The sequence below is a fragment of the Pipistrellus hanaki genome (assembly GCF_964339955.1).
Source record: "Pipistrellus hanaki genome assembly, chromosome: 5".
Lineage (NCBI taxonomy): Eukaryota > Metazoa > Chordata > Mammalia > Chiroptera > Vespertilionidae > Pipistrellus > Pipistrellus hanaki.
The window spans coordinates 70545932-70573456 of record NC_140507.1 but is presented as its reverse complement, the minus strand read 5'-3'; the positions used below and the strand labels follow the sequence as shown (position 1 = coordinate 70573456).

The window sequence follows — 27525 nt, the reverse complement described above, 5'->3', positions numbered from 1 at the left end:
GGGCCCCTCTGGACCCTCGAGTGCATGGGCTGGCCTTCGTCTCAGGTCTTGCAGCCTGCGGGCATCCCCTGGGGCCTGCCTCTGACCACACCGGCCCTCTGTGCTCTCCAAAGCCCAACACACCCTTTGGCTCAGCTCCTACAGCGCCGGGCCAAGTGTGACTGCAGGCCTTGGCCCTTTCCCCCGAGGCCTCCGAACCTAGATTCCCAGAGAAAGCCCAGAGCAAGCAAGAGTATGCAGTAAATATTTATAATCAACCATTAAAACAACAGAAACGCCATCACTGTATGGTACACAGACTGCAGGAAGCTTTGAGGGATGGGGCGGGGTGGCTCAGCTGCCCCATCTTTTGGCAATAAATAAAGCTTGGGAAACTTGAAATCTTGGCCGATTGGGTTTTGTGTAAGTCTTAAACACTGGTGAGTCTTGGGGCTCTTTGGACGTGTGGCTGTGGGGCTGGCAGGCCCCTCACATGCGGAGGGCAGTTGCAGACCCCCAGAGGAGGGCAGAGGGAGGAGTCTTTCAGGGCTGGGGGCAGCGGCAGGGTGTGGTTATTGCTTGGAGGAGGCTTGGACTGCAGTGAACTCAGGGAACACAGGCCCCAGTGAGGTAACGGCTTTGGGGAATTGGCAGCCATGCCAGTGCACTCCTCACCCGTCCTCAGCAACCTGAAGTCCATGTTCCGGCGGGCTTGAAGCATGCGCCCTGGCATGGACTCTGCAGCTGCACATCAAATATGCCTAGAAGCTCAGTTGGCCCTGGAAGGGGCGCTCTGCACATGCGCCTCACACAGTCCAGCTGCACTGTCTCTCTTGGACGCAGACAAGACCTGTCCCTCCAACGAAGCCCTACCACCATCCGGAGTTTATATGGGGTAAGGACGCACGGATGTTCCTCAGGAGCACGAAGATTAGAATACGCCTGGCTCTCTCCAGATAAGCCAGGATGCCCGTGCCTTGGAATGACACGGGAACCCAGCTTAGTGACTGGAGAGAGCTGTGCACAGGCGCACTGCGGCAGCGTGGAGCCGGGGGCAGTACGCCTGTGCCTTAGAACCCGTGGTCTCAGCGCACACGCATCGGGTCCTCGCGCCGCTGGTAGGACCGGCAGGAGAGGCCTTGCGCACGCAATGGGAAAGGAGAATGGGGCGAGGGGATTAGGCCGGACTGTGGTCTGGGGACGTGGGCGCTGCGGCGGCAGTGGCCAGCGTGGGGGCTGCGTCAATGGGCTGGGTGAGGTGTGGCAATAAGAGTCTGTCCTCGAAGCCAGTTGCCAGCTTGTCCAGCAGTGCCCCTGAGGGTTGGGCACACAAGCTTGATCCTGGGCACCCGCCGCTGCCGGGCTCCTCTTCGATGGCAGGGATGGTGGGCGCCGGAGGGCCGGCTGGGTCTTCACCTGCACGACCGTCGGTCGGGCAGTCGACACTGTCCCCACGGCGCAGAGGCGCACGTGCGGGGCGGGGCTCGGGTCCAGGTGGTGCAGAAGGCATGGTGCGCTCGCCCGGGTCGCTGTGCTGCCGGCCACGCTGCTGCCACTGCTTGCGTATGTGGGTGTGCGGGTGCGCGCGAGCTCGATGGCGGGCGGTGCTGGGCGGGGCGTCGTCGAAGTGCGGGTCGTGGCGCAGGAACTCGTGGAAGAGCGCGTCTGTCTTCTCGTCCACGCTGTAGTCCCGGCGCGGCGTTCGGCGGGGCCAGGCCCGCGGGCTGCGCGGCCAGGCGAACTCCTCCGCCGGTGTCCCTTCGAAGCTGCCCCCCACGGTGGTTGTGTGGCCCACACTGGGAAAGGCGTGCTTGTCGGGCCCACTGGGCGGCCCATCATCCCCCGTGCTGCGCCCCTCGATGCTGGCGTAGCCACTGTCCATCTGCAGCAGCTTGCGCGGCCCCCCCACCTCTCCGTCCGAGGGCCGCAGCGTGGGGGGCGGGGAGGGCGGGGGGAAGGCGGGCGCCGTGCCCCCGGAGCCGGAGCTGTCGCCGCTGCGCACGGAGTCGCGGTCATTGCTGCTGTGGTCCGAGGCGGTGGCCGCATGCAGCTCGAGTGAGGCACGGAGACTCCAGATGTCTCGGTAGATGGTCTGAGTGTGCTCCAGCCCCGCATCCCGCTCACTGTCTGATTCCTGCTGCTGGTCAGGCCCCGCACCACCTATGCTGCGCTCCCAGGGGGGCTCGGGGTTCACTCCTCCTGCGGCGCCTGCCTCCTCCTCCACCTCTAGCCTGCAAGGCCGGGCGCAACAGTCAGAGGGCTCCCCCATGCCCTCCCCAGCCACCCTGTTCAGTCAGGGAGGGTGGGCATGGAGGGGACTCTCCACCGTGGCCAGGCTCTGCAGAAGCTGAGTTTTTTAAAACGCTGTCTCCTTTGCAGGGGGATGCTTTTTGGATTAGCCCTGAGCTCTCCTGGAGCCTGATTTTCAAGCATGGTGTCTTATACAGTGTGACCTAAACACCCGTGGGCACTGCAGGTGGTTGGCTCCTCCCCCAGAGTGATGCCTTCCTCCAAGCCACCTTCTTCCTAACATCTTAATTCCGGGGCAGTGGGGTGGGACTAAGCAGGTGGAGGTCCCCTACCTCTGGGTGACTGGATATGCCACTTAGCACCCTCCCACAATCTTGGATTGATAAGAAATGGAGGACAATTCACAGTCAGAAGGGATCTCTAGGAAGTACAGGAGCCCTACCCTGCTCCCTGGGTTTCCCCATGTCACCGACATGGGCCCAGAGCTTCAGGAGAGCTGCCCTGGGGCTGTGTGTGGAGGTGGGGTCCTCTGGAAGATGTGGTCAGGGCAGTTTTTGAGAAGGAACCTGAGCAGGTGGGAGAGGGGCCCCTCAGGCTGAGAACGCCACTGGGAACTCTCAGAAGCCCTGCCTGAGTCGGCATTTAGTCCTGGGGACCTTCCCCCGGGCCCTTCCCCAGTCTCCCCCTGCTCCCCTCCTCCAGCCCCCAGCCCCTGCTGGAGAGGGGGCCCCAGGGGGGCAGCCTCCAGGAGGGGCAGAGGAAACGGACTGCACTCCTTTGGCTACCAATGGGTGACTAGGTAGGGCAGGGGCCCACAGGCGCACCCCTAGCACTTTTATCTACTGAAAAATACCTGCCGAGAGCGGGGGACGGGCTGGTGGGGCTGGCCAGAAAGGGGCAGGGGGGCGGGAAGGCCAGAGCAGCGCCTGTGCTGGCAATGTACTGGATGAAGTCCGTGTGAGGGGCGTCCCCCTCCTCCTGCTCCATGCTCTCGCTGGCTGCTCGCTGCCGCTGGAAGTGGTGCCGCTTGGGGGAGCCTGTGCAGAGGGAGGCACGTCAGCCTGCCTGGGCCCCGCCCGGCATTGCACCCCGCCCCACCCCCGGGCCTGAAGCACCCTGCTGTGCAGGTGTGAGTTTTGCCCAGGCGGCGGCAGTTCCCTGAGCACCCAGGGAAGACAGGTGTGGCTACAGCGGGGGTTCTAACTGGTCACGTGGTGGCAGGCACAGCTGGGCTAAAACACAAATGTGGGAAGGAGTGGATTGTAAAGCACAGGTTGGGGGGATGAGGGGAGAGGCGAAGCCCTCTCCTGCCAGCCTCACCCCTGCCCCATGGGCCACCCCCCCACCATAGAGGCCTGGAAGGAGCTTCCGGGGTAAAGTCACGGGGGTGAGGAGGATAGTCACCTAGCAAGGAGCTAGGTTCTGGGCGGTTCTGCACCTGCATTTGACTAGCGTCACCCTCAGGAGTCACAGAATGCCTCTGGGCTCCCAACAGGGTGGCAAGACAGCTAGGCCAGAACTCACCCTCCCTCCCTGATGTTGGCTGGAGCCAGGCCCCCACAAGGAGGCTGGCACTGTCCCTAGCCTCGCAGCTTCGCTCTCTCTGACAGTTTGTCCCCTCTCCCACCTCCTCCACAGGCAGCAAGCACAGCCTGGCCCGGCCTGGCCCCTAAGTTCCTCTGAGCAGGGCTGGGCTCTGGCTGGGGGTGTCCCCCTCCCCATGCCTTGGACTGACGGTAAAGCCCTACATCCCGGACCCCACATGCCTCTGGGTCTGCAGGATTAACGGGGTGGCCAGTGGGGCCCCCTACCTGTTGTAAATAAGTTTTGGGCTTTTTTGCTAATCCCCCTCACCCGAGGATATATTTTCCATTGATATTTTAAAGAAAGCGGGAGGGAGGACGGGAGGGGTAAAGACACACTCATACACATCCATGTGAGAAAGACACATCGATTGGTTGCCTCCTGAAAGCACCCCAACCGGGGCCAGGGAACAACCTGCAACCCACGTACATGCCCTTGACAGGGAATTGAACCCACTACCTTTCAGTCTCAGGCCGATGCTCTAACAACTGAGAGACAACAGCCAGGGCTGTACGTAAGTTTCATTGGCACACAGCCACATTCATTTCCATGCCATTCACTGCTGCTTGCCCACCACCACCGTAGACGGACAGATGGACTGCAAATCCAAAAACACTACCATCTGGGGCCCCAGAGAAGCTCAGTGCCTGGCCCCGGGCCCCCTCCTGACCAACTCGGAGACCTGGGACAGGGCATCTATTGGGGCAGGAAATGGAGACCCCTCTCGGGAGCAGAGATCCCGCCCTGGGTTCTGAGCCTCCCACTCTGTGGCTGCCTGGGGCAGGGTGCCTGGCCCTTACTCCCCACCAGGGGCCACAGCTCACCTCTCGTGTCCAGACTTGATGCCCGCTGGCTGGGCTCCAGCTTCCATTTTTTGACCTTGAAGTAGGGGCTGGCCCCATCCAAACTGGCATGGCGCCTCAGGCGGGTGAAGAACTGCAGGACTGGGCCTGCCCCAGAGCCTGGGCCTGCCTCCCGGGGCCCTGCGGAGGTCCCCAGCCCACCAGGCTTGGTGCTCCTGGCAGCCGCGTCCATCTAGGAGGGAAGAGGCGCTCTCAGGCGGCCCCTTCCCCACTGTCCCCCACCTGCCACTCAGCCCAGGCCAAGTAAGTACCCAGGGGAAGCAGGGAGCTCTTTCCGCCCACCGGATGCTGCCCAAAGGTTTCCCAGGGGCTCAGCCAGGTGCTGGCCAGCTCTGTCCTCCCCAGCCCTGGGCAGAGGGGGTCCGAGAAATGCCTGGGAGTGTGTACCCTGGGGCTTAGGTTGGGTCCTGACCACACCCTGTCCAGCCGCCTGAGTGCCTTGTGCATGTGTGAGCATACTCATGTTCGAAATGGCTGTGCATGTGTCCTGTGTACTACCCACCCCGCAGGGCTCATGCCCATGGGCAGCTTCCCCAGTTCACAGGAGCCCACTGTGTGCTGCGGCCCGTTCAGGGACCAGGCTGGGCGAGGAGAGCTGTGGAGGTGGGAGGCCACAGGCAGGCCTGTCCTGAAACAGGACGGGGAGAGACAAGGGACACATGGGAGCCCTCACCGAGGTGCCTTCCCCGGAGTCACTGGATGAGGAGGAGCTGATCTCGAAGTCAGCAGGGCCCGTGGAAGGGCTGTAGGGGTCACCTGGCAAGGCGGAGCTGGGGCCCACGGAGCGGCCAGTGAGGGCCTTCCCCGGGGGCTGTGGGACAGAGCCGGGTGGAGGAGGAAGCAGTGACAGGTCAAAGAGCACTGGTGGGCGAGGGGATGTGCTGGGCCCAGCCACCCTCTCTGCATCCAGCCAGCCCCACGCCCCGTCCTGAGATGAGGGGGTCGGCCCGGAGAGTGGGAAAGGCGCCACCTGCCAGGGGAGGGTAGCATCCCTCCCGCCACGTCCAAGTCTGGTTGCCACCCCCTCCGTGCTCACCTGGAATATGGCGAGGCTGGCCTTGGGAGGCACTGAGGGCGGAGGCAGGGCCGCCGCACTGGCTTCGCTGGAGTCACACTCGTGGATGGTGACGATCTTGAGGGGCGGCAGGTGCAGGTGGGTGAGGCGAGCATTCTTCAGGTGGTGGAAGTCCCCTTCCGTCAGGGTGTACCTGTGCCAAGCACACCCACAGACTGCTCTGTGCCAACCACAGAGCAGCCCATCCCTGTGCTCAGCCCCACCCCACACCGGCCAGGGATCCCCAGCCTGCAATCTGCTGTTCCCTGGCCCCACCGTCCACCCTGCTGGGCCTGGGGAGAGCACAGCGTGGATGACCGCCCAGCTCAGTACTGAGGCTCTGCGCCAGCCCTGAGGGTGCTGATCCCCTTACCTCCGGCCCTTGTCCTGCGCCTTCCGGCTCTGCTCGAATAGGGCAGCCTCGTTGAAGGACACGCGGCGGCCGGTAGAGCTGGTGGACAGGAAGCGCTCGGTCTCCGCATCCAGGCCCTCGAGGTCCTCCCCCCTCAGTTCGGGGTCTGCGAGGAGAGCCAAGAGAGGGTGGGCCCCGGGTGGGCCGCACCTGGTGCCGGCAGACTGTGGGCGGGACGGGGAGGGAGCGAGGGGGCCCAACTGACCACCGGGATGGACAGGGAGGTGGGCGGGCACTCGCTCATCCGCTCACACACTCACTCACTCAGACGCGCCTGTGAGCACCTACGCGCGGGCTTTAAGGAAACAGAGATGAGTCGGAATCGAGCTTCGCCCAGTCTGGTGGGGGAGACAGACAGACACAGAAGGTCAGGAGGCCTGAGAGGGGAGGCCGAGGAGTGGACAGGGGGCGGGGCCTGGGCAGGGGTGGGGCCTGGGCAGCACCTCACCTTGGGCTGGGTGGGTGCTGGTGTCCAGGTAGGTGGTGGTGGTCTTCTCTGCCTCCTCCGTGGCTCTGGGGCGAGACAACAGGAGAGCAAGGTGGCCAGGGTCCCTGCAGGGCTCATGCTCACAGGCAGCGTCCTAAGGGGCCTGGTCCCTGCACGGGTATGGTGCCCCTGCTCCCCACTAGCCGGCCACTTGCCTGGCCCCAGGACCCCCGGGCCCCCCCCCCCGGAAAGCAGCAGGTTGATTGGCACAAACCTGTTGAAGCCCTGGTGGACTTCCCAGCAGCGCCTGCAGAGCAGCAACACACCAGACAGCACCACGAGGGTCCCCCCCACAAAGAGCGACATCACCACCACCACCAGCATGTAGTTGTCCAAGACGGGGTCAGGCTCCGCCTGTGCGGGAGCGGGGGTCAGGTCCTGCCTGGACTCTGGCGGGCCAGACCTGTCGACCTCTCCTTGCCAACCCCCTCGCTCACCGTGGGACGGCCTGTGGTGTTGTCCCACGCCGTGGTCAGGGTGGCTGTGGTGGCGGTGGTAGCAGCCGTGGCCATGGTGGCTGTGGGCTGCATTCTGAGGTGAGAAGGACCCTAGGGGAGGGGGGCTGCTCAGCTCCAGCTCCCAGGACCTGCCCCCTCACTCATGCCAGGGAGTCAGAGCGGCAGCCCACACAGGGCAGTGATTCACAGACAGGTGTGTGTGCGGGGGATCCCACACCACTCCCACCCCCTCAGATCAGTGCCCAGCAGGGACTGCCATCTTCCAGTCTTTAAGATGAGGTCAAACGCCTCCCCAGCTGGTGGGGTCGGGCTGGCAAGGTGGCACTGTGCTTAGGAGACCTGCCCAGGAAAGGACAGGCATCCTGGGAGAATGGAGACACTGAGACTGTCAGCTCCGCCTCCTTGTCCACCGCCGGTGAGGACTACAGGGCCCTGCCTGCCCCATCCGGAGACGGAAGCTTCAGAAGCCTGGCCCCAGGCTAGGGGGGACAAGTAAGCCACCGCGGGGAGCGGGAAGGAGGAGCGGAGCGCGGGTCTCCAGGGTCCTGACTCCGGAGGTAGAGTCCCCCTTCCACGGAGCACTAGTGGGAGTGAAAAGGCCAAAGGCGCATCTGTTCCCAGCCCTGAAGAATTTGGTTCCCATGGCGACTGAGCGAGCAGGCTGAGCTGGGGGGGTGGGGGGGAGTCTGCCAGGGAGCACTGGGGAGGGGAGGGGCGGGGCGTGAGAGGGAGGCCGCCTGCAGGGGCGACTCCAGCCGGCCCTGGGCAGCAAAATGGCTGCTGCGCGCCTGCTCCTCGCGCGCCGGTGCCCAGCCCGAGGTCAGGCTCTTCCGCCAGCGGCCTCTCCCCGCGCAGGCGGCGGGTCTTTACGCTCGGGGAAACTGAGGCCCGGGAGGGGCCCGGCGCCCGGGAGGGGCCCGGCACCCGGGAGCAGGGCCGCCCAGACATTGCACCTGACCCTCCCCTTGCGGGGAGGACGGGGACGCGCTCGGGAATCTCGGGGCACAGAGTGTGGGGCCGATGGCCAGCAGCAGTCGGCTGGGCGCCCGCGCGGTCCTTCCCCGGAGGCAAGGGAATGCCCGTGCCACTTTGGGGTTTGGACCCCACGGGACGGCGGGGGAAACCGAGGCCCAGAGGAGGGGAGGGTGCTGACGGGAGCCGGGTGTCCTCAGCGCCCGGGGTGAGCCCGGCCGCGGCGCCCCCGCCCACCTGGGGGTACGGCGCGCAGAATGTAGGCTGAGAAATGAGTTCAGACCGGAGGGGGAGGGGACGGAGACGCATGGACATGACAAGACGAGGGAAGATGGCAGGAGGCGGAGGAAGGAGAGAGGTGGATTCTCGGGGGTGGGCGGGAACCGGGGCAGAGGGTGGAGGTTCCCCCCAGGCCAGACCCCGAGGTGCAGCCGGGCCTCTGCTCCCCGAATTCGCTGGCCTCTGCGCCTCTCCCCGCGCTCACATCCGGCCCCGGCGGCGGGGATGCCGCGGGAGGACCGGCGGAGCGAGGCTCCAGGTACATCAACCGCGGGCTGAGCCGGGAGGCGGAAGCGCGCTCGCCCTCCCCGGACCTCCCAGGGGGGAATCGAGGCCGGGGCGGGCGCGGGAGAGGGTCCCCCTTCAGGCCGCCACAGGCGAGGTGCAGAGCCCCGCGGGCTGGCTCCCACGCCCGCCCCGATCCTCCGCTCCCTCCCTCGGGCCTCGCGGGGGGAGAAGACGGTGGTCCTGAGCCAGGGCGGGCCCTGGAGCCGGCGCGATCCCGGGCTCCGCGGCCACGGCCGGGCCCCCGCCGCCCGGTGCAGCCCCGGGCCCGCCGTGCCTACCTCAGTCTCGGGGCGCACGGCCCATGGGCGGCGGGCGGCGGGCGGGCGGGCGGGCGGGCGGCTCCGCGGCGGCGCTCCCGCTGGCTCCGGCGCCCGGTGGCCGAGGAGCAGGAGGAGAATTTATGAATGGAGAGCCCGGTGCGCGGGGGAGGCAGGCGAGAGAGGAGGGACCGCTCACGTGACCGCGCTGGCTCCGAGCCCGCTCCCCCCCGCTGGGTGCCGCCGGGTCGTGGCCGGCAGCCCCCGCCGCCGCGCTCGCCGCTGCGCTCAGCTCTGTCCGCACCGGCCACCGCCTCCCCTTCCCTTCCGGCGCGGGCGGGGGGCGGAGCCTGCGCTCCGGTGGCCCCCTCCCCACGTGGAGCCGCCCTCTCCCGCCGCGGATCTCCGCCCCCACGCCCTGCAGCAGCACGACTTCTCGACCCCTCCCTGAGTCTTGGAAGGTGGGGTGGGGGCGTGCAGAGATGCACGACTCGCCCCAACCCGGGATCCTGGGGTGCACAGGCGCCCCCTCCTTATCTTCCCCCAGGCTGGGGGTCCCCAAGGTACACAGCCCGGGGGTCTCGGCTGTCCTCCCTTTGTTTCCGTGCCAGGGCAGCACTGTCAGGGCTCTCCGCGCGCCCTGCTCTGCCGGGACAAGCGAAGATAATAGAACACAAGCTGCATGGAGGGCCACCAGGGACTGCCCAGCGCCAGTGACATCACAACTACCCTGCAGAACCCCCACACCTGGCAAACGCGAAGGCTGTGCCCCCTTTTTTCTCTCCGAAAATCCTGCCTTCTAGATGCTTAGGCCACCCATCTGCTATCCGCCCTGTCCTGGCTGCATCCCAGCCACACCCCATCACGACACCCCTTCCCCACGGGAAGCCCACGCTGCTGCTCGGTGATGCCCCATTTCAGCCTCCAGGCATTTGCACTCGCAGGTGGGAGGCAAGACCCCTCTTCCCCAGCTCAGCCGCAAGCAGCCTTCCTCACCCCTTCAACACTTCCCAAATAGCAAAGCCTCCATGCCTCTCTTCCTGGCTGTCTGCTGACATAGCAACCACCACTTTACACGCCTGTGCCTGCTGCACTTGGTTTCTGGCTGTGGACCTCTACCTTACTAGCTCCTGTGTGTTGTGGCCCTACTCAGCCCTGCCCCCACGTCAGGATGGAGCAGGAGCTCACTCAGGGCTGAGTCCCCAGGGCTAGTACCCAGGAGGGAACAGCTTATTAACTGGATGAAAGGTTGACACCACGAAAAGGAGAGCTAGGAGCAGCCAAGTAGATCAATGCCAAGAAAAGCTGGCTCCAGGTGAGAAGGGATGGCATGTGCAAAGGTCCTGAGGTGGAAAGGTGTGTTTGCAGATGATGGAGATGTTTGAGGAAGCAGGGGAAACCATCTTGTGGTTCCTAGTAGGGGGTAACATGGTCTCCCTGGCTGTTTGTGTGGTGAGGTTAGGGAAGGAGGCTGGGGCCATCCAAACGAGTGACGGTGGCCACAGGGGCCAAGCTGAGTGGACAGGCCTTGTCAATGGGTCTATTAAGGTATGCCAGGATAACCCCAGGTTTGGGACCTGAGTGGTACCTTTACTGGAATAGGGATTGAAAAAAAAAGTCTTTCAGCCGAAACCGGTTTGGCTCAGTGGATAGAGTGTAGGCCTGTGGACTGAAAGGTCCCAGGTTCGATTCCAGTCAAGGGCATGTAACTTTGTTGCGGGCACATCCTCAGTGGGGGGTGTGCAAGAGGCAGCTGGTAGATGTTTCTCTCTCATCAATGTTTCTAGCTCTCTGTCCTTCTCCCTTCCTCTCTGTAAAAAATCAATAAGTTATATTTTTTAAAGAAAAGAAAGAAGTCTTCCAAGTAGATGAGGCCTCCCTGTGGGGCCCAGGTTTCAGGAGTAGGGCTGCACACATGACGCACTGCACCCCCAGACATGTGAGTAGGGCTTCCCAATGCACACGTCCCCTCCCCTCAACCTCCCACACCCCCCAGAACCCGGAGTGGGGTTTTCTTTTTGGCCTGGATGCTGGGAGGCAGGGGCGCAGCCACATCGTCAGCCTGAACCCTGCTGGAAGCTAGGACTCATGCAACCCCGGAGGTTGGGGAGCCTCCACAGCAGGTGCCTGGGGCCCAGGTGTGACATCCGTGTCTTGTATACCTCAGCTCTACAGCAAAGGCCTTTCGAGTTCAACCCGGACTCCGCGTTTTCCCAGAGCCCAAGGTGGGGGTTGGAGGCTCGGCCCAGTTCGCCGACCTGCCTGCGTGACCGCGGAGGCGGAGCGGTGACGTCAGCGCCGCGAGCGAGGCTGCGCAGGCCGCGGTGACGTCAGCGGAGCCCCCGGCCTACCGCACACGCGCCGGTGCGTCAGCAGCTTGCGGGGGCGACGGCCGGGCGGGGCCCGCAAGGACAGCATCTCCGGACACGGGGGCGCCGTCTCGTGGCGCTCGCGGGGATTGCAGCCAAGCCGTGCTCGCGTCCCAGGCGCTGACTCGCACTGGACCCTCAGCCTGACCATGCTGTTCCTGGGATTTCTGCCTCAGTTTCAGCCTGACTCATCACCGCCCCACACAGTCTTTTGCTCCTTAAAAAAAAAGTTGTTTGGCCCTAGGGCCTAGCTGCTCTGGCCCAGTGGCTAGACGTCAGCCTGCGGACCAAAGGGTCCCAGGTTTGACTCCAGTCAAGGGCACATGCCCGGAGTTTCCAGCAGTGTGGGGCGTGCAGGAGGCAGCTGATCAATGATTCTCTCTTATCACTGTTGTTTCTACCTCTCTCCCCCTTTCCCTTCCACTCTGAAATAAATAAAAACATACATTTTAAAATTTTTATTTGTTTTTCCCTAACGTTGAACGTCTATAAAATGTCCCCGACCCCCACACCAGAAGTGGAATCATGGTATTTCTCTAATGTCTCAGCTCCTGGCATCCAATTAGCGCTCCCTAAATCTTGAATTCAACTTAAGTTTCTCCTCCGCGCAGGCTTTTGGTCCTCCGCATGCAGAACCTTGTAACCGTCGTCTCCCACCCCCGCGGCACACACGCACACACGCACAAGCACCCCCCTCCTTCTCCCACACTCACACACCCTCCCAGTAGTCTGAGAGCTGGGACCGAAACGAAACTACAACCCCCAGCATGCTGCGCACCCAGCGGCGCGTCCCAGGTTACGTCGCGCTCGACGGCCGGGAGTCGTAGTTAGCGCGTGCGCCCTGGCTAGTAATCCTTCTCCCAGACGTCACCGCGCGTCGTCCTCCTCGCCCTCCAGGCTGCCCGCGTCCCGCCGAGCCTGACCACCGTCCTCTGCCTGCTGCCGCCGCTATGCTGCCCGCCGCGCTGCTCCGCCGCCCCGGCCTGGGTCGCCTCGTGCGCCAGGCTCGCGCCTACGCCGAGGCTGCGGCCGCCCCAGCCCCCGCCGCGGGCCCGGGACAAATGTCTTTCACCTTCGCCTCTCCCACACAGGTGCGGACGCCATTCCGGACCCCGGCCCAGGCACCAACCTCCTAACCCCCATTCCGAACCTGATTGCTCCAACCCCCAGGTCGCCGATCCCCATTCGGTATCCGCAGTCCGAGACCCCAACCCCCAGGTCGCCGACCCCTATTCCGTACCACGGACCCGTGCCCCTTCACCGTGTGGTCTGGGGTCCTGCCACCCCCAACCTCCCAAACTCCCGGACCATCCACCTGGAATTCGACGCCCAAGGGCTGGACCTGCCCTTTAAGCCGGGATTGCCCCTTGCTGCAAGCATCTCTCCCGAGATAAGCACCTCCTTATGTGCCTTTCCCTGGCAGGTACCTCCTCATAGCCCTGAAGGGCTTGGGTGCTAGATTTCGTTCTCACAGAGGATGGCCCAACTTGGCCTCAGCGCTGGCTGCTTCTGTGTCTCCGATTGGCACTCAGCTCTGCCCAGCCCATTTCACTACTTGGGAGACTGAATCCTGGTGGAGTGGGACTGGTCTGCAAGTGACCTATTCCTCATGTGTCTTCTCCAGGTCTTCTTCAATGGCGCCAACGTCCGGCAGGTGGATGTGCCCACACAGACAGGAGCCTTCGGTATCCTGGCAGCCCACGTGCCCACCCTGCAGGTCCTGCGGCCGGGGCTGGTTGTTGTCCATGCTGAGGATGGCACCACCACCAAATACTTCGGTGAGTCCAGCAGGAGGACAGAGGTCGGCCGAGCGGGGCTGCATGTTGCAGCAAATCGGTCCCCAATTCAGTTGGTATAGCAAGAAAAAGTGCTGTGGACCGAAACCGGTTTGGCTAGAGCGTCAGCCTGCCGACTGAAAGGTCCCGGGTTCGAATCCGGTCAAGGGCATGTACCTTGGCTGCAGGCACATCCCCAGTAGGGGGTGTGCAAGAGGCAGCTGGTCGATGTTTCTCTCTCATCGATGTTTCTATCCCTCCCTCTTCCTCTCTGTAAAAAATCAATAAAATATATTTTTTTAAAAACAAAAAAGAAAGAAAAGAAAAAGTGCTGTGGGCACTTGGAGGACACAATAGGAAGAAAGCCAGAAGCATTTTTGCAGCTTCCAGCTTCTTACTGGCTGTGGTTAAGAAGCTTGTAGTGGGTTGAAGGAGGGTGACAGATGCTGGGAAGAGAAGTGAAATGGTGCTGGCTGGGTGTGCTCTCCCTTCCAGAAGCAGCCCCCATCTTGCCCTTCCCTCCCTTCTTCCCCCACGGGCATGCATATCCTAAACTCTAAGAGACCCCACAGAGATTTGCAACCAGGGAGCAATGGGCAGTGGCAGCTTGTCCTGGGCTAACCCTAACCCTGTCCGTCTCCAAGGCCCCTTTTTTTCACTGACGTCTTAGTTAGCCAACGCAGCCCAGCTTAGCCTCGTTTCCCCTCCTCGTCCTTTCTTCTATCCTAGGCCCTTCTTTGTTTCATTGTTCCCAACTTTACTAAATGTTCTCTAAAAATAAAAAGTGAGCCGGGACTGGTTTGGCTCAGTGGATAGAGTGTCAGCCTGAAGACTGAAAGGTCCCAGGTTCGATTCCGGTCAAGGGCATGTATCTTGGTTGCGGGCATATCCTAAACTCTAAGAGACCCCACAGAGACTTGCAACCAGGGAGTGTGCAAGAGGCAGCTGGTTGATGTTTCTCTCTCATCGATGTTTCTAATTCTCTATCCCTCTCTCTTCCTCTCTGTGAATAAGTAAGTAAGTAAATAAATAAATAAATAAAAATAAAAAGTGTGCTGGCAAGGGGCCTGACTTGAAGAGGAAGCTTGTGCAGAAAGAAACCAGCTCTAAGACCTTCACCAGCATTAGTCTCCAAAGCTCCAGCCATCCAGGATTCAAACACAGCCCTCTGTTCACCTGACCCCGCTCAACTTACAAGCTCGTGGGTGAAGGGAAGGGTCTGTGTCCCCATGCCCAGCCACCAGCAGATGCCCCTGGGGGGCCCCTGGTCTCATGTGTTCTCTCCATGTGCCCATTCCCCGGGCTGGATTCCAGGGCCCTTGTGGGGCCACTGTCCTGGGGCTGGTGGTTTCCCCTAAGCCTAGATGTGGTGCTCTTCACCCCCTCTCCTCCCGCAGTCAGCAGCGGCTCGGTCACAGTGAACGCTGATTCATCAGTCCAGTTACTGGCTGAAGAGGCTGTGACGCTGGACATGCTGGATTTGGGGGTAAGTGTCCCAGCGGAAACTGAGGCCCCTAGCAGGCACAAGCTAAGGGCTTCTGGCTTTGGGGGTGGAAGGGCAGGTGCCAGGGCAGGGACCCTGTTTGGACCTCACTAACCACCACCTACTGTAGGCAGCCAAGGCAAACTTGGAGAAGGCACAATCGGAGCTGTCAGGGGCATCCGACGAGGCCACGAGGGCTGAAATCCAAATCCGAATCGAGGCCAACGAAGCCCTGGTGAAGGCTCTGGAGTAGGCGGTGCGTGCTCCTCGCCAGTGTCAGCAGGGAAACCAAGACCAGAGTGGGACAGGGGTTGGAACCAGCTCTCATGGATCCAGTATGAGGGTGGGGCCAACCCCTCTGGGAGGCAGCCATCTTTGTCAGTGAGGCCACCAGAGGGGGCAGCAAATTGCTAGCTTCTCCCAGGCCTGGTGGCAAGGGTGAGCTCAGAGACCTGCTCTGCTCTTGGGGGGACTGTCACCTAAGGGATTTGCCTCCCCCTCCACAGATCCCACCAACCTGACCTGCTGCCCTCCACTCTCGTGCTGTAAAATCTCTTCTCCCTACTGCCTCCTCTGGACAGCTTGTCCCCAGTGTGCACCCCATTAAAGACCAGGGATCCCTCTTGTGTGTGCTTATTTTGTCTCCTGCTAGGGCAATGGGCTTGGGATACCATTTCTCTGTTAGGGAGGGCCTCAGCTTCAGGGATTTGGGGGTTGTGGCCTAAGAGGTCCTTGGGAGCCTCTAAAAAGTGGGGGAGAACACAGCTAGTGACAGCAGGCAGGGTTCTGGGGACAGCATGGGTGGAGGGTTGGTTGTGGCTCTTGGGTCAGGACTGGGCTGCTAGTCAAGACACCTAGGGTCCAGGCAGGTTCCAGGCTGTGATTTCCACTCTGGGCTTCCTGGCCCTGCTCCCAAGCAGGCCCCGCCTTGTGTAGGACCAGCCTGTGGGTGGCCCTGGATGGATGCCTGCCTGACTTCCGTTGGTGTTGGCATCTCTGTGGCACCCCAGGCCCTGAACCCTAGCTGGGCTTGCAGGGTATTCTAGGAAGGTGAGTGTTCGGAAGAGCCTGGTGACACACAGGGAGGCCACCCTGGGGCATGTCATCAGTATGGATGGGCTGTGCACTAGTGTGTCACAGTCCTATGCAAGTGACTGTCACATGGCTGTGTTCAAGGCTTGACATGGTTAGAGTCCCATATTTGTGGGGCCTCCAGGTGATCTTCCTGCGCTGTGTGTGTGTGTGTACCGATGCACATGCCTGGGTCTCCTTTCTCTCAGGCAACTGAGGCCCAAGCAGCAGTCCCCTACTTCCCAGGAACTCCCAGCCTTGAGACAGCTGTGATAGCCAGTGTATGTGCAGCACCACTTTGTCTCCAGCTCAGAGACAAGGTCTTAAGAGTTCATGGCCAGCCGAGACTGGTTTGGCTCAGTGGATAGAGCATCGGCCTGCGGACTGAAAGGTCCCAGGTTTGATTCCGGTCAAGGGCATGTACCTTGGTTGTGGGCACAATCCCCAAGTGAGGGGTGTACAGGAGGCAGCTGATCGATTATTCTCTCTCATCGATGTTTCTAACTCTATCCCTCTCTCTTCCTCTGTTAAAAAAAAAAATCAGTAAAATATATTTAAAAAAAAAAGTCATGGCCAGGTTGGGCACCATAAATCAAAGAAGGGAGGTTAAGGAGGGAGACCATCATCAAAATGCTGCGCTGGCATCCACTCTCTGCTTATGTCCCAAGAGACTTCAGCCTCCAGCTGGGGACACAGCTGGATGCAACTGGGACACCATAGTACATTCCCCTGGGAGACATGAGACTTGGGGGCACACCCTGCCTGACATGGGCCCTGAGGGAACAGCTGGTGCTGGCAGGGCCAAGACCTGGGGCAGAAGGGATCTGAACCTCATCCACAGGGCAGGCTTGGGGACCTGAGGAGGCAGGAAAGGGGTCCCCTGGTACAACTGTGTTATATCCTGTGACGATTGCTGAAATATAGGGATGTTCTAAATGGGAATTAATGAGGAGCCAGTTGATTAGCATGTTTATTAAATTAGACCTGCAGAGCAAGGTCAGGGCCTTTCAACTCCCCCCCCCCCCCAAGAGCAACCCTTCACACACACACACACACACACACACACACCTAGTGTGGTTTCAGCAAGATCAGGGACCAGCCTGAGTTCTGCCTACCCCTGTAGCAACATCCCTACCCCTTGGTGGTCCCACCTAGGCTGTTCTATTTCCTCTGCCATCTCCCAAGCTGGAAGCAGAGCCCATACCCTGGACCCCTCTGCCTGTTTCCACAACCTACAGCCACTTAAGTTTCCAGACCTTTGCAGTAGTTGTTTCCATTTCCTGGAGAACTATGCTGTGTTTGTGGCCAACTGCTATCCATCCCTCAACACCAGTCCCAGTAACTCCTTCCAGCCAAGTCCTGACTGACCTTGGGGGTGGGGGTGGGGCAGAGGCCGTAGGAGCATTGTGTGAGAGCCTGAAGGAACAGCTCTGGGAGGGATGCTGAGTGTAGAGGTGGGGATGGTCATGCCACATAAAAGGAGAAACCAGAAAAGCGGATAGAGTTGGGTGAGTAGAACTTGGGGGCCCTTTCTGGGCAGAAGTGTCAGGAGGACCAATAGGGCCCACCACCAATCAGGGCCATCCTCGGAAAGCCACCGAATGGCATACCATGCTCCTGCCTGTGTGGTCTATTTCCTAATATGTGAAATGGGTAGAGGGGTTATGCCCAGCCCAAAGGATTATTGAATGATGCATTATTGAATGATGACAGCATCACTGGGTCTGAGTGAGGGACCCATACCTCAGGCCCCAGGGTGACTCCTGCAGGATTCTCATACCACCCCATGACCACCCAGGAAACAGGCTCCCGAGGCCACGACGTGTGATGACTGGCTGCACAAGGCAGTCCAGGTGCTGGTTAATCGCTCCATAAATGCCCTCTGAGGTCACTGTTAAGGGATGTGCGGCCGCGGCACCCCCACTCCGGGCAGGTGACCGGCCTGTTTTCCTGGACTGTGCTGCTGACTCAGGCTCCCCTTCCCACGCCCCGCCTTCCGCCTTGCGGGCACCCCCAAGCGGAAGCACAGGGCTTGGAGCGGCAGAAAAATGTCAGGGAGCCCGGCTGTGCCTCCAGAAACCCAATACCCGTGGCCCAAGTAGGGGTGCGACCGAGTCGTCGACTTAGACAACCGTGACCTCGGGTTCGGTGGCATTCCAGGAGCGCAGTCCTTTACGGGGCAAGTGGCCCAGGACGGGCGGCACTCCCGGCTCCGGCCCACTGGGAGGGGCGGGATGGCCTGCGTCACCGCCCGCCCGGTTCCCTCCCACTACCCCTGCCCGCCCAAACTCCACCCCAGGGAGGGCGGCGCGGATAAAGGTTCAGGGCCGCCGGTACGGCCCCACACCTACCCCTCCACAGCGCACTTGTTCCCGACCTAGGTACATGAAAGGACTGTTGTGACCTCGGACCGGCCGCGCCCGGTGAGTTGTGGGCGGGATCTCGCGGGCCGAGGAGGGGTTCCCAGCTCTAGGCTTTTAAGGAGCCCCACTTTTCTTTGTTCTTGGGGCAGACAGGGTTTGGGATATCTCCAGTCCTGGGAAGCACCCCTTCCCTAACGGGACGTGGAATGGGTGGAGCGAGGCGCAGCAGTACCCCCTGGACGGGACCTCGGCCTCTGCCCCACCCACCCCCGGCTCTCCCCCTCCCCGGAGTGACCTTGAGCTAGTTGCTGTTCCAGCCTGATTTCCGGTGTGTACAGCCTCAGTTTTATGATTTAGACTCTAAATTTTAGAGGGTTCACACTAGCGAGGCTCCCCCCGCGCCCGAAGTCGGCCAGCTTTGCCTCTGCCCCGGACAGTCTGCGCCCCCTCCCCAGGACTCCCGGCCGAGCTCCAGGATGGGGGCCGGCAGAGGGCGCGCCGGCGCTGCTGACTCACGCCGCCCCGAGCCGAGCGGTGCGCGCGGGCCCCACCGGGGACGCCGCGTCACGTCACAGCTCCGGCGGGTGCGACTCGAGAAGCGAGTCCAGCCCGCGAGACTGGGGTGGGACGCGAGGTAGCACCTGGGTCGCCCCGACACCGGCCACGTCACCGGGATGTAGGACTCGCCATCAGCTCGTGGAGACCTCACGCCCCAAAGTCGAACCTTCCCGCGAGCCACCGAAACGTGGCCCAACCACGAGGCGCGGGCATCGCCTCCCGCTTCCGCTCGCGGTAGCTTCCCGGAAGGACGCGGGAGGGGTCACGCGACATCCTGCCCATGCTGGCGTGGGGACAAAGCCGGCCCTCACGCCACACAGCTCCGGGAACAGGCCCGAGTCCTCCCCGGCCGCTCGCCCTTTGTTGTGGGCACCAGGCCTTATGAATGGCCCCCGGCGCGGGCGGGGGCGTGGGGGCCGGCTTCGGCGGCTCCAGCTCCGCCCCCGCCGCGCTCCCCTTGGCCACCGGAGCAGGGGCGGGCCCAGGGGCGGGCCCTGCGGCCACGTGGGGCAGCGCCGCGGCTACAGCCATTGGCCCGCGAGCGCAGCCCACTCGGCCTTTGGTGTGAGCCGATTGGCCGGCGCGGGCCGGCAGAGTAAGTAGTGAATGGGAGGGGGCGGAGGCCCCGCCCCTTGGAACGTTGCTACATTATAACTTTTTTTTCTTGTTACTTTCACCCCCAGATCCTCGGAGCGGCGGCGGCGACTGTTGCTAAGGGAGGTGACGCGCCGAGAAACGCGGCCGGAGCGGCAGACGGCAGTGAGCGCGGTCAGCCGGCGGCGCCCACTCTCCGGGACCCTCCCCCCGCGCCCGCCTGGTCTCGGTCGACACCCGCCGCCCTTGAAAGAAGCCGCAAGTACAGTCCCCACCCCCGGAAGGCGCCCCAACGAGCCGACGCGACCCCGGAGGGAGCGCCACTGAGATTCTTGGTTCGCCATTTGTTCCTGGGACCTTCTCAAAGGGGACACGCGCTGCCCCGCACCCCCAGTGCCCCCGGGAGCCTGGTTCGGGGAGCCCCGGCCCTGTCCGGAGGCGCGGCGAGGATTGGCGTTGCCCCGCGGACCCCAGGTCCCCAGCGCGGGCCGGGGATGGAGCCGCAGCCAGGCGGCGCCCGGAGCTGCCGGCGCGGAGCCCCTGGCGGCGCCTGCGAGTTGGGCTCCGCGGCGGAGGCGGCGTCCATGAGCCTGGCCATCCACAGCACGACGGGCACTCGCTACGAGTTGTCGGTGTCCCCCGACGAGACGGTGGAGGGGCTGCGCAAGCGGCTGTCCCAGCGCCTCAAAGTGCCCAAGGAGCGCCTGGCGCTGCTCCACAAAGACACGTAGGTACCGAGCGCCGCCCTTGCCGCAGCGCGCCCCCGGCCTGTGGCCCCCCTGTGGCCCCAGCCCCCGGACGGGAACAAAGAGCTCGCGGCTCGGGAGAGGAAGGGGGCGGCCAGACCGGGGGTGGGGGGACTGGCGCGCTCTCGGGCGCCCTCTGCTCGGCCTCGCTTGCCTCGGCCCCCTCCCCCGCCTGGGGTCGCTGCACAAAGGCTGCTGCGACTGTGCCTCCCGCGGGGCTCGGGCGACCCCCTCGCGGGACGGTGGGAGCCCCGGTCCGGCGCGGCGCTCCCCTCGGCGGGGGTCGGGGGGCCGCGGCTGTCGCTTCCCCTGCCTGCTCCTCTGCCGGCTTCCGCATCTGCTCGGCAGCCCTCCGTGCGTCTGGCTGTCTCCTTCCACTGGCGTCTCGCTGCCCCCCTTTGTTCTCGCCACGAGCGCTCCCCGCAGCCTCCCCTCCCCCTCCCCCACGGTATTTAAATCGCCTCCGGGCTGGGAAGCCCTCCTCCCGCCGGCCTCCGGGGACGCGCCGGGTCCGTCCCCAGCGGAGGGGCCGCGGTGGGGGAGGGGCGGGAGGGGGAGGGTCTCCTTTGTCTGAGCGGCGGCCGCCTGCGCCGGGGAAGGAGGGAGGAGGGGGAGCCCTGCCGGGCAGAGCCCCTGAAGGCTGCGTCCTGGGGCCCCACAAGAGGAGCCCGGGGCTGGAGTTCGTGAATTACTGGCAGGGCTGGCCCCGGGGTGGCTGGGAGGGTGTCACAGGGCAAAATGGGGCCCGGGTAACAAAAAAAGTGTCTCGCTGGGGTGCAAAGGCAGTGCCCCACTCCACAGAGTTGGGTTTCCTTGCGAGAAGGTGGTCTGAACCACTAGCAAGGGGTCCCAGGACCGGAGAGTGAGCCTCGCCCCCACTTTCAGGGCCCAGGGTCTGAAAGATGGGGGTGGAAGGACTTCTGTCTCCCCAGCCAGCGCGAGCACTCCCTCGGCGTCTGCTTCCGCGTCCCTGCCTGGTCTCGGCTGTAGCCTCACCCTCTTCCTTCCTCCCCCTCCCCTCCCCGCCCCACCAGCCGGCTCAGTTCGGGGAAGCTGCAGGAGTTCGGCGTGGGGGATGGCAGCAAGCTGACTCTCGTGCCCACCGTGGAGGCGGGCCTCATGGTAAATGGCTGAGGAGGCCCCAACATGGGAGGGCTGCGCCCTTTCATGCCAGCGTGGTCCCCATCACACCTGTCTGGGCTCCCTACCCCCTACCCCCCACCTAGCAGGGCCCTCCCAGCCCCTGTGCCCAGGTGCCCAACCTAGAATGCATACTCAGGGTCTCTTCCCCTCCTTCTCTTTGTAGTCTCAGGCCTCAAGGCCAGAACAGTCTGTGATGCAGGCCCTGGAGAGCTTAACCGAGACCCAGGTGAGATTCTCAAGTGCCGCCCCTCCTGGCCCAGGGGCTAGCAGGCTCTGCCCTACCCCTCTGGAGAGCCTGGGGTTGATTCTGGTCGGGGGAGGGGACTGGAGCTGCTCCGCCTTCTTGCCAGCTTGGCCTGGTCACCCAGCTTCCTCTTCCTCCTCCCCCCAAGCTCACCACCTGACCTTGAGGGCCTTCTCTCCCACGGTGGCTGCCGTGGGGGATGGGGCCCAGCTTTCACAAGCCTGCCTGTGGGTGACCTTAGCCCAGGCTCCCACCCCGGGGCCTGTGTCCCTGAGCGCCCCCCTCCGGGGCCACTGAAGTTTCCCCTGAGCGACCTTTATAAAATTTCTGCTGGTGGGGAGAGGGAGGGGCTGGCCTGGGTGACACTCCTTCCGCCGTTCACCACCCCTTTGTGAGGGGTGGGTAGTCACCCCTCCCCCTCCTCTTTCTGGCCTTTGTTCTCTGCCCCAAAAGGGGAGGGAGGGGAGGGGCGGGGCGGGGTGGGGGCAACCCGGCACCCAGTGAGGCCAACACAGGATGTTAGGAAAATATTTAGTAAGCAGCCTGGAGGAAGATGAGGAGGGAGGCCTGGGCTGGCCCACACCCAGGTTCCCGGTTTTGTTGCAGCCTTTCCCCCCTCCTTTTCTCATTTTTCTGGCGGCAGGGCCTCCTCCCAGGAGGGTGACACAGGCCTCAGCTATCCGCCCGCTGCCAGGGTGGGGGAAGCAGGCTGCTGCCCTCCCCTAGAGGGGGTGGGCAGGTTCTCAGCCTCCCTGTCTGGGCTGGCCAGCCGCAGGAAACCTGCTCAGCCGCTTCCCTTCCTCCTGCCTGAGGCCCTCGCCCCCTCCCCGACATGTAGCATCCTGCCCTCGCCAGCCGGCTCCTGTGGGAGGGGGGGGAGCAGCTGGGTGGTCTGCCATCGGGCAGCCAGGTGGGGAGGAGCCGGAGCCCGGTGTCTCCTGATTTCCTGGGGCAGATGTGAACAGCTCCCTGCTGGGGGGCGGGGGGTCTGTGTTTGGTTCACATCCGCCACGGGTGCCTGCGAGGGAGGGGGAGGGGGAGGGGGCTGGGTGAATTGACTGGGCTCCCAGGGCTGCTCCCTGCCTGGCACCACATCATGCCTGCCTGCCCTCCCCAGGGAGGAAGTTGCGGGAGGGAGTGTGTGTGTGGGGGGGTGACCCAGCTGCTCTTGGGAGCTACCCCAGGCCCTTTCTGCAAGGGGCATTTCAGGGGGGGTGGGGTCATGAGGCTGGGCTGGGAGACGGGGGCTCTCACTGCCTGCCTGCCTCCCTCGCCTCCTCCCCAAGGCCCCCAAGCAGAGAAGGTTACGCCAGCCGCTGCCAGGGGAGAGCTGGGAGGCGGTTGTTCTGAGTCATCCAGCCTCTGTCACTTCTCAGAAACCGCCCCCCCTCCCCCCGCACCCACCCCAGCCCGGCCCCTGGGGACAGTTCTGTGCTAGCCAGGCCCCACTGCAGACGGGTCAGAGGCACCTCACATCCTCTGTGGAGGGGGACCCCAATAATTGAAGGGTTCATGTTTGCATGGGCTGTGCTCAGGCCCGGCGGGACCCTGGCTCCAGGGAACCAGTCAGGGCCCCTTCCCACAGTGACGCCTCTCTCTCAGCCTCCGCCCCGCCCAGAACAGATAAATATTTATCTTGAGAAAGCAAAGGTTAGGGTGAAGAATTTGTCCAGCTATTCCACCCACTTGCTGCCCACCCCTGTGGCTTAACTGGGAGGGGGCCTGAGATAGGTCTGGTAATCACAGGCAGAGAGAATCTGGGGTTGAGAGGGTGGGGGAAAGGTACAGGGTAAGGGTTATTTGAGGGCAGTGACCTCTGGCTAGGCCCCGCCCCCTCTGGCCTCAGTTTCCCCTTGAGAGAACCAAGCTGGCCAAGGAGGGCCAGGCCCCCTGTCTGATCTGCCTCTGTCCCCCCACAGCCCCCAGCGGCGCCCGGGCCGTGCCGGGCTGGCGGAGGCGGCTTCCGGAAATACCGATTCATTTTATTTAAGCATCCGTGGCACCGACAGGGACCCCAGAGCCCAGAGAGGGGCGGCGAGAGGCCCCAGGTCACACAGCGTGGGGGGCCGGGGCCGGGCCGGGCTGGGCGCCGAGGGCTGGGACCCTGGGGCTGACAGGCCGCTCTCTGCAGGTCAGTGACTTCTTGTCGGGCCGCTCCCCGCTGACCCTGGCTCTGCGAGTGGGCGACCACATGATGTTCGTCCAGCTTCAACTTGCGGCCCAGCACGCCCCACTACAGCACCGCCACGTGCTGGCGGCCGCAACTGCTGCCACCCGCGGGGACCCCAGCATGACCACTCCTGTGTCCTCTCCCTGCCGGCCAGTGTCCAGTACTGTCCGTGTCCCCCCAGTGCCCACCAGCCCCGCACCTGCATCCCCCTCACCTGTAACAGCCGGCTCCTTCCGCTCCCACTCGGCCCCCTCCACCTGCCCCGAGGTGAGTCTGGGGAGGGCTCATCCTTCAAACCCAAGGACGGGCTGATCGCAGGGGGTGGAGGAGGGACTCTGAGCCCCCACTGCATGTTCCAAAGGCCATTGCTGGGTCCTGGGCTGGTGGGTGGTCCCGGACCCTGGACCCCAAGGCCTTTCCTCGGACCTTAAGCTTACATCCCCCTATTCCATCAGCAGATGGACTGTTCCCCTGCTGCCAGTGCCCGGGCCAGCCCCACATCCACCCCTGGGGGCAGCCCCGCCTCCCGTTCCCGAAAACCTGGTGCCATTATCGAGAGCTTCGTGAACCACGCCCCAGGGGTCTTCTCAGGGACCTTCTCCGGTAGGTGCCATGCTTGTGTGTGTGTCTCAGGGGTGGGACACGCACCATCCCACCCTCGGATCTTCACATCCACTCGCGACCCTGCAGCAGGCTTCGTGTCCCCCGTGCGCGGGTGGGAGTCCTGTGTCATTCCTGCCCCGGAATCCCATCCCTCGGGCATTCACCAACACACTCTGCCGCCCTGTAGGCACGCTGCACCCCAATTGCCAGGACAGCAGTGGGCGGCCTCGGCGGGACATCGGCACCATCCTGCAGATCCTCAATGACCTCCTCAGTGCCACGCGGCACTACCAGGGCATGCCCCCGTCACTGACCCAGCTGCGATGCCACGCCCAGTGTGCACCTGCCTCTCCCGCCTCAGACCTCACCCCGAAAACTACCTCCTGTGAGAAGCTGGTGGCCACGGCCCCAGCCTCCCTGAGCCAGGCCCGCCTGGGCAAGCCCACGGGTGAGTGTCCGAGGCGCCCCGCCCATTCTCCCCGTCAAGGCCCCTCTGTGCGCGGCCTGGAGCAGCTGGCCCAGGCGGGCTGGGGAGGCACCAGCTGCCGCTCGGCCCGCTCTGGAAGGGCCTGGAGAGAAGGGAGTGTGTGTTGGGGACACAAAGTGTCCTTGTGCCCTCCCTTGGAGGAGTGGGCTCCTCACATCCTCCTCGGGCACTTGCCCCGATGGCAGGTGGAGCCTCTGTGAATGGCCCAGTCAGCCTGGGGGGGGGGGGGGCGGCAGCTTCCACTCCTACTGGATGGCCCCATGGCCCCCAACTTTTTACCCTATAAACCCGGAGTCCCGCAGACTGGTGGGGGATGCCACTCTGTCCAGTGGACCCCCACCCAGGCCACGAAGGGGAAATCACGGCCAGAGCCCGAGTTCCTCTGTCACAGAGCAGCTGGGAGGGCTCACGCTGCAGTTCATGCAAGTGGTGACTGTGTCCTGTCTTGGACACTGCCCTGCCCTCGCAGGGTTCGCAGCTGGCGTGCTGGACACTCAGACAGGTTTCAATAAACCCGCAGCTCCCGGGAGTCCTGGGCACTCTTGATCAGCTCCCTCAATGGAGCTAGTGTCCAGGAGGCCCTGCGCTGTGCCCGCTGCAGGGGGGCATTAGCTGGGGGTCCAGCCTCTCCCAGGGCGGTCACGGTCGTTGCTTCCTTTGCAGGGGACCGGCTGCGGCAGACGGAGAACCGGGCCACCCGCTGCAAGGTGGAGCGCCTGCAGCTGCTGCTCCAGCAGAAACGGCTCCGCAGAAAGGCCCGGAGGGATGCCCGGGGCCCCTACCACTGGCCGCCCAGCCGCAAGGCCGGCCGCAGCGACAGCAGCCCCGGAGGCAGTGGCAGCAGCCCCAGCGAGGCTGCGGGCTTGGGCCTTGACTTCGAGGAATCCGTCTGGAAGCCAGAAGTTAACCCCGACATCAAGTCAGAGTTCGTGGTGGCCTAGAAACCTTGTCCCTCCCCCCTGCCCAGGGTGGCTGAGGGCATCGCCCCGCTCAGGAGGGCAGGCAGTGGGCACTGCAGGAGGCCCCTCCCTCTCCAGCCAGCATCCTGGTTTTTTAAAAATTTTCATTTCTTACCATGGTTTTCCAAACCCTCTGTGGCCTTGGGTTCCTGCCTCTTCGGTTCGGCCTCACATCTCCCCCCCCCCCTTCCTGTGTACCCCCGCCCTCCCCCTCAGCCACACAGGGTCCTTCCCTGCCCGCCTTCCCGAGCTCCAAATATGTAGCAGCCTTTCCAGATGGCTCAGAGCAGAACCGAGGAAGAAGCCCCCCCACCCTTCCGCCGGCTCTGATGCTCCACCACCCCCACCCTCTTCAGGTTTAAGTCCAAAATGTAGATGCCTCATTTGCACTTTACAGACAGGAGGGGCCGCAGGGGAGAGAACCCCCACTGCCAATTCCGGCCTCCCCCTCCCCAGCAGGGCCCCCGGGGCTCCAAACACCTCACAGGACCCGCAGCTGCACAGACCAGGGGCTGTTCTGTCTCTTCCGCGTCTGTACTACTTTCTCTTCTTAGTTTCTTTTTCCTGTAACAGAAAATCTGTTTCAGGGGAGGCCGGCCAGAGCCTGCCGTGGAGGTCAGGCCTGGGGGCAGTACCCTTTCCTGGCAGAAAAGGGATGGAGGAGAACAGACTTGTCGCCTGCCTTTGCTGGCCACGCACTGTGCGATACTCTTCTGACGCCACTCTCCAGCCCCACATCTTCTTTTCTTTTCTTTTCTTTTTTCCTGAGCTCTGGGTATTTATAGACTGTTAATTTTCTGACTGAGCCAATAGTAGTTGGGAATCTCTTGAAAAAAAATCAGGAGAGACATTGCTGTGGGGTGGGGGAGATGCCCCCAGCCCTGATTCTCTGCCCAAGCCTAGTGATCTGGGCCGCGGACTGTGTCTGGGGGTGGCCCTCCTGCAACCTGGAGGGGCGGGGAGGGGGTGCTGAGCTGTGAATCTCATAGTTAGGAGCTACACTGTAGCATTAACCCCCTGGGAGGTTGCTGCTGGTCTAATTTGGGACCTCCCCACTCATGCCCATGCCCCAGGGGTCCTCGGCCCCCAGAGCAGAGGGGACAGGACGCCCCCTTACCTGGGGCCATTTCAATGTGGGTGGAGTTTATTTTTCATTCACTTTTTTTTTACTGATAAATGGAGATGAGATGTCTGGGCCTTCCCCCACACACACACCTGTCTGTCCTGCAGGATCCCCTACCCCTGCCTGTCTCCCCCCTTTTGTCCCACTCGTAGGTGAACCCCCAGGTCCTCACTCCTTCCCCATTATGTGTTCCAAGTTAATGGTTTCAGATGTGAACATCATGTGTTAACTGTAGCTCTGTACATTTTTTTGTGGGGGGTGGGCGGGGAGGAGGGGTCAGAAAGTTAGGGGTCAGAGATTTGTTTTGTTTTTCTAAAAGGAGAGAAGAGGGGCAGATTTGTTTTTTGAAAAACTGTCTTGGATACCTATTTAAATGTGTGTTCTCTTTTATTCTTAACATTTTTTGAAGTGATGTCTGTGCCGCCCCGGCAGGAACCGGCCTTGCCCTTGCCCAGCCCACCGCCACCGTGCCCAGCCCCTAAAGAAAGCATTACCAGTCCTGGGGGTTGGGGTCTGGCTGTGGGGTGTGCCTGCACTTTTTTCATGAGTTTCCTGTATGAAAGAAAAAAAGCCTACACAAACACCAACGTGGTGATTTCAAGTAATAAAATGACAAAAGTGAAAGTCCCTCCTCCCCTCTCGGGGAGGGGAGTCTGCTCCAGAGCATGACAGCTGGTCCTCTTACACGCCTGGGAGGGTGCCTGTATGAGGTGGCCTGCTGGACCCCATAACCTCCCAGGCCCCTTCCCCGGTTAGGGTGAGGGTGGGCAGGAAGCTGCCCCTGCGAGGGAGGGGTAGGCAGGCCACCTCCAGTGCCCAGGTCCAGGGTATGGGCAGGGGGATCCGGGCCTTGCCCTCTCAATTCCCTACCCTGCTTGGCACCAGACAAGCTTCCTCCCAGGATACCACTGGACTCCCCACCCTCTTCCAGAGGATCCAGTCCTCTCGGAAGGA

The 27525-nt window shown here is 62.9% G+C and overlaps 3 protein-coding genes across 12 annotated transcripts; 2 read left to right on the top strand and 1 right to left on the bottom strand.

Moving 5' to 3' along the window:
* Positions 1–233: 233 nt before the first annotated feature.
* CBARP (CACN subunit beta associated regulatory protein) lies at positions 234–9336 on the bottom strand. Of its 7 annotated transcripts, none has more exons than XM_084883297.1 (10): positions 8905–9336; positions 7067–7177; positions 6844–6983; positions 6591–6655; positions 6104–6248; positions 5713–5884; positions 5350–5487; positions 4638–4848; positions 3083–3266; positions 234–2210 (listed from the first exon to the last, which is right to left on the bottom strand). In XM_084883297.1, exons 2-10 carry the CDS (start codon positions 7157–7159, stop codon positions 1157–1159), a joined length of 2202 nt encoding a protein of 733 aa, XP_084739423.1. In that variant the 5' UTR covers positions 7160–7177; positions 8905–9336; the 3' UTR covers positions 234–1156. The 7 variants fall into 7 exon arrangements, with proteins under 7 accessions (XP_084739423.1, XP_084739424.1, XP_084739425.1 ...); XM_084883298.1 differs by having other exon boundaries at positions 7067–7160; positions 8905–9321; XM_084883299.1 differs by lacking the exon at positions 5350–5487 and having other exon boundaries at positions 8905–9320.
* Positions 9337–12089: 2753 nt separating this feature from the next.
* ATP5F1D (ATP synthase F1 subunit delta) lies at positions 12090–15132 on the top strand. The gene is made up of 4 exons (XM_084883309.1): positions 12090–12343; positions 12877–13030; positions 14425–14513; positions 14641–15132. The coding sequence occupies exons 1-4, from the start codon at positions 12203–12205 to the stop codon at positions 14761–14763; spliced, it is 507 nt and encodes a 168-aa protein (XP_084739435.1). The 5' UTR covers positions 12090–12202; the 3' UTR covers positions 14764–15132.
* Positions 15133–17862: 2730 nt separating this feature from the next.
* On the top strand, positions 17863–27189 carry MIDN (midnolin). 4 transcript variants are annotated; one of them, XM_084885480.1, is made up of 9 exons: positions 17863–18004; positions 19186–19823; positions 20877–20964; positions 21149–21211; positions 23149–23277; positions 23361–23666; positions 23858–24002; positions 24190–24450; positions 25153–27189. In XM_084885480.1, the coding sequence occupies exons 2-9, from the start codon at positions 19591–19593 to the stop codon at positions 25428–25430; spliced, it is 1503 nt and encodes a 500-aa protein (XP_084741606.1). In that variant the 5' UTR covers positions 17863–18004; positions 19186–19590; the 3' UTR covers positions 25431–27189. The 4 variants fall into 4 exon arrangements, with proteins under 4 accessions (XP_084741606.1, XP_084741605.1, XP_084741608.1 ...); XM_084885479.1 differs by having other exon boundaries at positions 23855–24002; XM_084885482.1 differs by lacking the exon at positions 23149–23277.
* The last annotated feature ends 336 nt before the right edge of the window (positions 27190–27525 follow it).